This window comes from Penaeus chinensis, chromosome 18 (genome assembly GCF_019202785.1).
Source record: "Penaeus chinensis breed Huanghai No. 1 chromosome 18, ASM1920278v2, whole genome shotgun sequence".
Classification (NCBI taxonomy): Eukaryota; Metazoa; Arthropoda; class Malacostraca; order Decapoda; family Penaeidae; genus Penaeus; species Penaeus chinensis.
In genome coordinates this window covers 7,657,120-7,667,076 of record NC_061836.1, presented here as the reverse complement: position 1 = coordinate 7,667,076, position 9,957 = coordinate 7,657,120, and the positions used below count along the sequence as shown (strand labels likewise).

At 42.9% G+C, this 9,957-nt stretch overlaps 1 protein-coding gene across 1 annotated transcript; it reads right to left on the bottom strand.

The window, feature by feature from the left end:
* Positions 1-6,556: 6,556 nt before the first annotated feature.
* On the bottom strand, positions 6,557-9,710 carry LOC125034596 (putative uncharacterized protein YHR217C). The gene is made up of 2 exons (XM_047626497.1): positions 9,706-9,710; positions 6,557-6,848 (listed from the first exon to the last, which is right to left on the bottom strand). The coding sequence occupies exons 1-2, from the start codon at positions 9,708-9,710 to the stop codon at positions 6,557-6,559; spliced, it is 297 nt and encodes a 98-aa protein (XP_047482453.1).
* Between the last annotated feature and the right edge of the window lie 247 nt (positions 9,711-9,957).

Here is a 9,957-nt window from a genome sequence, read left to right as displayed (position 1 = left end):
GTAGAAGCGACATGAAGCTTCTTGTAATGAAACTTGCTTTGCAATTAATTTACCTGAAATCTGTCGGAGTCAGAGGGATATGTTTGTGTGTGTCTGTGTGTACACACACACACACACACACACAAACACACAAGCACACTTAAATATATATATATATATATATATATATATATATATATATATACATACATACACGTGTACACACACACACACACACTCACTCACTCATTCACGCACACACACACTGGCATTGTTTTTATTTACTTTATGTTCCCATTTCTAATTATTTATTCTTCACCTCCCCAGTTCTTCCTTCTTTACCTCCCTTTTCCTCTTTTCCTTCTCCCTCCTTCTCCTTTTACCTTCTTTTTTTTCTCGTCTACCTCTTCCCCCTTACATCTTTTTCTTCTTCTTTCTCTTCCTCCTTCTTTTCTTCTTCATCCCCTCCCTCTTCCTCCCCCCCCCCCCTCCTTTTCGATCTCCTCTCTTTCTTTCTCATTTCAATCTGCTTTCGATTTCCTTCCCCTATTCTCACCTCCCCCCCACCTTCCCTCACCCCCCCACCCCCTCCGCTCCTCCCGCGACTCCCAACTCATAGAATACAAATATCCATTCTTCAAATAATTTCGGAAATTTATCCTGGCAGCGTCAATCTATCGGCAATCGATCGCATTTTACCGCGTTTCCAGCGAGATGGAGGAGGGGGAGGGGAGGGGAGGCGGGTGGAGGAAGGAGAGGGGTGGGGGGGGAAGGGAAGAGCGAGTACGCGCGCACGCACTCCACGCGCATACATGTTACGCACGACAACATCGCATCTTATCTATATAAATTAAAAAAAAAAAAATCGTCGCCATTAGAAACATGTTGTAATCTAGAAAGATCGCGCCGGACCATTTTAAAATGAGAGATGACAACGGCGGCCAGAAAGAACGGGCGCTTTGCTTCCGCTCGAAACCCCGCTTCCGAAGCCCCGAATCAACGCTTCGTGAGACAGAACCGCCGATTTTCGAAGCCCCCATCGCCGCCCATGCCGCCCACGAGCCTAGTGGGAGATCAGATAAGACGAATCTCCGTTTATCCGGATCCCAGCGAGGTGGATTCGGATAAGAGGGGTTGTCATGTAGTCTCTTTTCTGTGGTAAACTGGACCCTATCTGAGAAATGACCAGCGTTACCAACGACACCCGAGCCATACCTCTCCGAGTCGTGGCTCGAGATTTGTCTCGTGTCCTGCGCGATTAGACCTTGCCCTAATTAATCAAAAGATAAGAGAAATAGATTCGTAATTAACCGATAAAGTTAATCATTCGCCTTTACGAGAGATGTTCTGATTCCATCGTCGCAAGCGGGAAGGTGTAGTGCCGGGTTGGCAACGGTGCAAAATGATGCGGTGACGAAACCCGGGATCCATATCTGTGATTAACTCCTCCTGATTGAGAAAGTGGGAGAGAGAAAATTGGGATATGAAAATTGGGAGTGGACGGGAATAGGAAATACAGATAAATAAGGATCGGGAAAAGGAACCGAGATTTGGCAGAGACGTTGACGGGGGGAAGGAACGAAGGAAGGAAAGACGGTTCATTTCTATGTATGTATTTCATATTGCATGTCCTTTGTCTCCCTTTGATCTTCGTTTGCTCTCTCTCTCTCTCTCTCTCTCTCTCTTCTCTCTCTCTCTCTCTCTCTCTCTCTCTCTCTCTCTCTCTCTCTTTCTTTCTCTCACACACACACACACACACACACACACACACACACACACACACACACACACGCACACGCACACGCACACACACACACAGTATACATATACATAAACGCACATACATACATACTACATACGTGTGTACACATACTGCATACACAAACATACACATTAATTAATATTTTTCACTGTTTAAGATCAGCGATGTATTTTGCTTTTATTTCGCTGTGACGCTTAAACCTAAAGTCAAAAGTCCTATAGACTGTGATATCGAACGCTCAGAAAGAATGCGGACTATGAAAGTAGTCGTGATTTGCCCTTTTAAGTTTCATCTACATTCGCTCATTTCTTTATTGGTACTTTATCGTCAAAGATCTTGGTCTCCTAATTGAGGGTCGCGCTTTTTTTAAAATCTTGCATTATGTTAGTTTCGTTGTTTATAATGTTTGAACTTTTTGTTGTGTCTGCATTGCAAAAACACACACACATATATATTTATATATATATATATATACACATATATATGTATTTATATTTATATTTGTATTTATATATTTACTTATATAAATATAAATGTGTGTATATACATATATATACATATATATGTCTGTGTGTGTGTTTGTGTGTGTGTGTCTGTGTGTGTGTGTGTGTGTGTGTGTGTGTGTATGTGTGCGTGTGATTACCTAGTAGCGTGTGTATGTGTTTGATTTTCGTTTCATCATTAATGTATAGGTCAAAACCTCATTCAATTTTCAGGTGTTTTACCGATCGGTACTTTTTATTCTCAATAACTCGTAAAAAATAACGACTCAAGAAAAAAATAGAACATATATAATAATCTCATTAAAAAAAAAGAATATATATTGTTTATCGTTTTATCTATCTTTCCTTTGTTCCCGAGAGAGAGAGAGAGAGAGAGAGAGAGAGAGAGAGAGAGAGAGAGAGAGAGATAGAGAGAGAGAGAGAGAGAATATCAGAGGAATGATATATGTGTAAAACCCATATAGGAATTAATATTACGTGGCTCTAACCCCCTCTCTCCTAACCCCTGGCACCCCCTACCACCTACCCACCCCTACCACCTATCCCTACCCCACCCCCCTATCCACCTACCCCCACCCCACCCCCCTATCCACCTACCCTCACCTCTACCCCCTACCCCCTACCACCTACCACCTACCACCTAAAAATAAGGGGACGAGAGCACCCAGCCTGCCTCCTGCAACCACAATTTCTTGGGCAATGGATGAGGCCGGGTCACTCGTTGCCGGGTCTCGCCAGATCCCTAATCTAGCGACGACCCTTCCCCGATGCTTACGCGCTCGATATCGCTCTTAATCGCGGTTAGTTTCGTCATCGGAAAGCCGCGACGCCACGGGAAACAAAGGCGCAGCGGCGGAAGGAGGGCAGACGACGAGAAAAATGAGCTTGAGATGGAATTGTCTCGCCGCTTGGGATAATGCCTTCCCGCGCGCGCCAACTAAGGCCGCCACTGACTCCGAAATGATATTGTGCGATAGGCGATTAATATAAGATTTATACCTATTGGAACCGAGATGGGGGATCGCGGCGTAGACGAGGCTGGGGATGGGGAGGGGGTTGGGGAGGGGAGGGGAGGGGGGTGGGGTAATGGGGAGAGTAGGAAGGGAGGGGGTTGGGGTAATGGGGATAGGAAGAGGGGAGTTGGGGTAATGGTAGGAGGGGGGGTAGGGAGGGGTTCTTACTATAGTGGGGAGGAGTGGGGGTTCAGGAGGGGGAAGGAAGGAAGAAGAGAGGAGGGAGGGTGAGAGATAGTGCGGAGGAGTTGGGGGGGGGGGGGGGACCTCGGGAATTTTTGGTAAATGAGGGAGCCCTTGATGGAATGGTATAATAAAAGATGTATCATAAAAATTGTATATTGGATGAGTGCCACGGGTGGGGGGTGAGGGGGAGGGGGACAGGAGGATGCTGAAGGGAGGCAAGGGGGTCGGTGGAGGGTGGATAGGGGGGGGGGGGTAACTGCAGACAAAATCATTATTGCGATGAAGGCTGGGCGGGTATCGATAAGTAATACGAAGGTTATTCTTTTAACATCAGCCTTTTTTCAAGACGCCGAGTTTGTTTGTTTGTCTGTTTTATCACTTTCATTTAACAGTCGATGAAGGTATTACCCTTAAAAAAAAAAAACTAAAACTAATTAAAAATATATCTATGAGAAAGAGAGATGAAAAAAATATATATACTTATACACATACTTTAGGACAAAATAAAAGCAAGATGGAGAGTGATGTGTATATATCCTTCCCACTAATTAGCCTTACTTCACTTGTGATATTAATAGTCTCTACTAGGATTGACATCTCTGATCACGAGGAAACGGATGAGGGAAGAAGTAATCGAAATAAATTTGGGAGACGAATGGAGAAGGAAGGGAGAAGGAGGAGGGGAGGAAGGGAGGGAGGGAGAAAGGGAGAAGATAAAGGAGGATATAAGAGTGAAAGGGAGGAAAGAAGGGATGGTGAGAGAGGAGGATAGGTATAGAGGGAGGAAGGGTAAAAAGAGAGACGAACAAAGAAAAAAAATAAAAATCACGACATAATAAAGAAATAGAAACAAAACCAATTAAAAGGTACACATAAAAAAACAACAACATACAAACAAAACAAAAACAGAAACAAGACCATAGAATCCTCAAGACAGCAAGACAAGAAGAAGAAAATGCGAACGAGAGCCGGGCAGCGCGAGACAGATCCCATGCATTAAGAATCACTCAACATATCAAAAGGCAGATATCATGTGCATTAATTCACAAGTTCAAGAATAGGTTACTTATATGGAGGAAAGTAATTAATTTTTCTTCATTTCCTTCTTTCTGTTCTTATTCTTCTTTTTCTTGTTGTTTTTTTTTTTTCTTTTTCTTTTTGTGCTATAGTCTCTTTTCTGTCAACCTGTCAGTCTAACTTATTATATTATTTTATTTGGTTTCAAATAAAAGAGAAAGAGAGAAAGAGGGAGAGGGAGGGAGAGGGAGAGGGAGAAGGAGAGGGAGGGTGGGAGGGAGGGAGGGGAGGGAAGGGAAGGGAAGGGAGGGAGGGAGGGAGAGAGAGAGAGAGAGAGAGAGAGAGAGAGAGAGAGAGAGAGAGAGAGAGAGAGAGAGAGAGAGAGAGAGAGAGAGAGGGAGGGAGGGAGGGAGAGAGAGAGAGAGAGGGGGGGGGGAGGGAGGGAGGGAGGCAGATACACAGAGAGAGAGAATATTTGGTTTGATTTCACTTTTCTCATTATGTATACGTACATATAGATAGATAGATAAATACATAGATAGGTAGATAGATCATCAGATTACGGATATAAAAATATAGATAGATAGATAGATTAGATTACGAATACAAAGGAATAAATAGATAGATCATCAAGTTACTGATAGAAGATAGATATAGATAGGTAGATCATCAGATTACAGATAGCAAAATAGACAGATAGATAGGTAGATATAAGCCCCTAAAACATGAGATAATGTCGCCAGTTCGTTCCAGGCCGATTTTGTCCTCATCATGCTGATTCCAGTACTTACTCTCGGTTGCGATTGCAAAGCCAAGGTTCTATCAATTTATACTCGTACTGCTACGACGGGGATTCGACCACGGGAACACTAGACCATGTGTGTGTGTGTGTATGTGTGTGTGTGTGTGTGTGTATGTATATATATATATGATATATATATGTATGTATGTAGGTATGTGTATCTATATTGTGTAAATATATATATGTATGTATGTATGTAGGTAGGTATGTTTGTGTCTGTTTATATATGTATGTGTGTGTGTGTGTGTGTGTGTGTGTGTGTATTCATGTTCATATGTGTACCAGTGAAATCTTTCACTTCTATACCGGCTGATTTATAATTTACTAGCATATATTTATGGATAATCATATCGATGCCTTATGGATCTGCAACATTTGAAAAGCAACCTTTCAGAGCAAAATTTAAAGTAAAAGAAAAATATTAAACAGATAAAAAAAAAAAAAAAAAAAAAATAACAGCGTCAAAAAAATGTAAATTACAAAAGAAGGTCAGTAAGTAACAGGGGAAAATAACGGACTAGCAGGGGAAGATTATGACGTGGCAGGGGAAGAATGTGGTTGCAGGGTAATAGAGAAGATAGCGTTAGGGAAAAAAAAAATAAATAAATAAATAGTGATTGGCAGGGTAAGCAAAGTAAATGGTGTTTGGAAGAGGACAGCAACAAAAATGGATAAAGAAAACGGCGCTGAAACATTCGGAGAGAAGGAAGGAGGAATTGTACGAGAAAGAAAACGAGATCAACCGATATATAAAAGGCATTGTAACGAGTCAACTATCGATAATGCATTGTTTGTGAGTTCTATTTCAGTGTGAAGAAAAGACTGTGAATATTTTATGTTATTTAGATGTTCCCATCGTTTTATTTTTCTTGGACCAGAGGGTATCGATATCTTTCTATACAGTCGTGTGTGTGTGTGCGTGTGTGTGAGTGTGAGTGCGTGTGTGTGAGTGTGAATGTATGTATGTGTGTGTGTGTGTGTTCGTTTGCGTGTGCGTGTGCGTGTGTGTGAGTGTGAGTGCGCGTCTGTATATCTATTTTTTATACCCCCCTCTCTTCTTCTCTTTACGAAACTGATTCCTCGAGAGATGGGCTAATATATGCACAGCCATTTGCCGAGATTTCTTGAGCAGGAAACCGTCGTCTTCGCCTTTTTTTTCCCCCAATCTTAGCGGAGTAGTCACTGTCTTCAAAAAGTCAACGGTTCGACAAGTCAAAAAAAAAAAAAGAAAAAGGAAAAAAAAGAGAGAGGGAGAAAAGGATGGATAGGAGGAAGATACAGGGTGATGTGGAGGCTATTCCGTTCTGTGGGTGGATTGTGGGTGTGGATAGTGGATGGGTTGTGGTTGTGTTGTTCTGTGGGTGGATTGTGGATGGATTGTGGGCGTGGGGGGGATTGTGGGTATGGATAGTGCTTGAGCTGAGGATGTGGGTGGGTTGTAGTTGTGTTGCGTGGGTGGATTGTGGACGTAGGTGGATTGTGGGTGTGGATAGTGCTTGGGCTGAGGATGTGGATGGGTTGTGGTTGTGTTGTTCTGTGGGTGGATTGTGGGCGTGGGTGGATTGTGGGTGTGGATAGAGCTTGGGCTGAGGATGTGGATGGGTTGTGGTTGTGTTGTTGTGTGGGTGGATTGTGGATGGATTGTGGGCGTGGGTGGATTTTGGGTGTGGGTGTGTGTGTATAGGTAGGAGGGGAGGGGGAGGGGTGGGGGTGGGGTAAGGAGGTGACGTGGGTTTTTTGAAAATCAATATTAATTTGGATTTTTTCTCTTTACGGTGATTTATTTGATGAACAGGTACGATTTTATCATCATTTGTTTTTATTACTATTATCATTATTATTTTTATCATTATTATAATCATTACTGTTATTATCGTTTTTATTAGTATCATTATTATTATTATTATTATTATTATTATTATTATTATTATTATTATTATTAGTATCATTGTTGTTGTTGTTGCTATTATTATTATTATCATCATCATCATTATTATTATTATTATTATTATTATTATTATCATCATCATCATCATCATTGATATTATTACCATTATCATTATCATTATTATGTATTATTATTATTATTGTTATTATTAACATTATTGTTTTTGTTGTTATAATTTTTATCATTATCCTTATTATGGTCTTTGTTGTATTATCATCATTATCATTATCACGATCATTTTCGCTATCATTATCACCATTCCATTATCATTTCATATATTAGGACAATTTTTATTGTTACCATTAATTTTACTAATCATATTTTCCTGATTATCATCACTATTAATCACTATCTGCATCGCCAGTATCATCACCATCACCCTCACAATCACCATCACTATCACTAACATCATTTTCATCACAGAACTTTGCACATTAACATCGTAATGACAGCGGGAGCTATGGGGGGGTGGGGGTGGGGGGGGGGTCGCAGAGTCAAGGAAGGAGAGTCAACATCCAGCGAGAGAGACTGTCATTAATATGAATATTGACATACACCCATTTTAATATTGCGAAAGAGGGATAGGAAAGGAGGGAGGCGTGTGTGTGTGTGTGCGTATGTATGCGTGGACGTATGAATATATGTGTATTTATATGGATATATGTATATATATATATTCATATGTGAATGTCTGTGTGTGGGTATACATATATATGTGTGTGTGTATGTATATGTACATATATATATATATATATATATATATATATATATATATATATGTGTGTGTGTGTGTGTGTGTGTGTGTGTGTGTGTGTGTGTGTGTGTGCGTGTGTGTGTGTGTGTGTGTGTGTGTGCGTGTGTGTGTGTGTGTATGTGTGTGTTTAAACGTGTGTGCGTGCATATATTTGCGGAAGTGTATGTGTGATGGGCGCCTCTCCCTTCCCCTCCTTCATAAACATTGAAATTGCTCCCCCACCTTTACCCCCTCCCCCTACGAACAGATCACGTGATGAACTCCCTCTCCCTCCCTCCCCCCTGTTTCCATCGTCAACTGTCACAATATTGATGATTTAATGGGATATAAATCTGTTTCCCCCCCTCTCATACCCCCCCCCCACCACCACCCAACCCCAAAACTCAGAGAAATAAAAGCAAAAAAAACTAGTTTTTTTATATACTTTATTCTTTATCAATTTAATGACAGTTTCATTCTGTTTTTCACAATCAATCTATTTCATTCTCCCATTAACCCCTTTTTCAAAATAATTTTTAAAAAATAACAAAAAATAATTTTATTATATAACAAAAAAAAAATAAATAAAATAAAATCATCTTAGAAAATTTCTCTCTCTCTTTTTTTCTCTATCACTTTAATTCATATTTCTTTCTATTCTTCATAATCATTCCATTTGATTCGCCCATTATCCCTTTAAGTTTAGTTTTGACTCCGACGCGCGCCTCGAAACCCCATTAGACAGCGTGGGCGGCGGTGATGTGGGCGGAACATCGGCCTCCACTCATAAGCACTTTGGGCGGGGGAGAGGGAGGGGGAGAGGGGGGAAGGGGGAGAGGGAGAGGGTGAGGGTGAGGGGCTGGAGGAAAATGGGGAGGAGAGGGGGGGAGGAAGAGGGTGAGGGGGGGAGAATGGGGAGTGAAGGGGGAGGGAGAGGGAGTGGAGAGAGGGAGAAGAGAGAGGGAGAGGGAGAGGGGATGGAGGAAGGGAGAGGAGGAGAGAGGGAGAGGGAGTGGAGGGAGGGAGAAAGAGAGAGAGAGGGAACACGTCATTGTCACGTGAGTCTCGTAGTTTTTAGTTGTTTCTCTCTCTCTCTCTCTCTCTCTCTCTCTCTCTCTCTCTCTCTCTCTCTCTCTCTCTCTCTCTCTCTCTCTCTCTCTCTCTCTCTCTCTCTCTCAATACAGCTCAGCCTCTCTCACCCCCCACAATCCTAATCCACCCCACCCCACCCCCACCCCACCCCCACCCCCACAGCTACGAATCTTCCAAGTATTAATTTCTTTCTGAGGCCCCCCTCCTCCTCCCATCCCCAATCTCCTCTCCCTTCCCCCCTTCCCTACCCCTTTCCTCCACTTCAATCCTTCTTCCTTACGTTTCTCCTCTCTCTCCTCTGCTCTCTCCCCTCCCTCCCCCTGTCCCCATCCCTCTATCCCCTTCCCATCCCCTCTACCTTCCCCCACCGCCATTCCAACTATCCTCCCCACCCACCCCTCTGCTCATGTATCCTCTCCCATCTGTCCCCTAACCTCCCCATCCCTCTCTGCCACCCCCTACCACCCATCACCCTCAGTCAGTCCTCCCCCTCTCTTTCCTCCCCTCCCCTCTCCTCTATATCCCCCACCCATCCCCTCGACCCTCCCTCTCTCTCCTCTCCCCTTCCCCCACCCACCCTCCTACCCATCCCCTCGACCCTCCCCATCTCTCCTCTCCTCTTCCCCCCCTCCCTCTCCCCCGCCACTCGCTCTTGCCTGCCATTGCTAACTTCATTTTCGGGAATTAGAAACTCATTTTCCCGCGAATTAGACGGCCTTATCGCGCCACGACCAGAGCCTTAATGAAACGTCAATTACTAAGTCAGAATTGATATTTGGGCTCATTTTTTTTTGGGGGGGGGGGGTAGGGGTGGGGGGGTGAATGGTGTTTGTGTGCTCGTGTGTAGGTATACAAACTTCTATGTATACATATATATATGCACGAACGCACACGTATGCATAAATGCATACACACACACGCA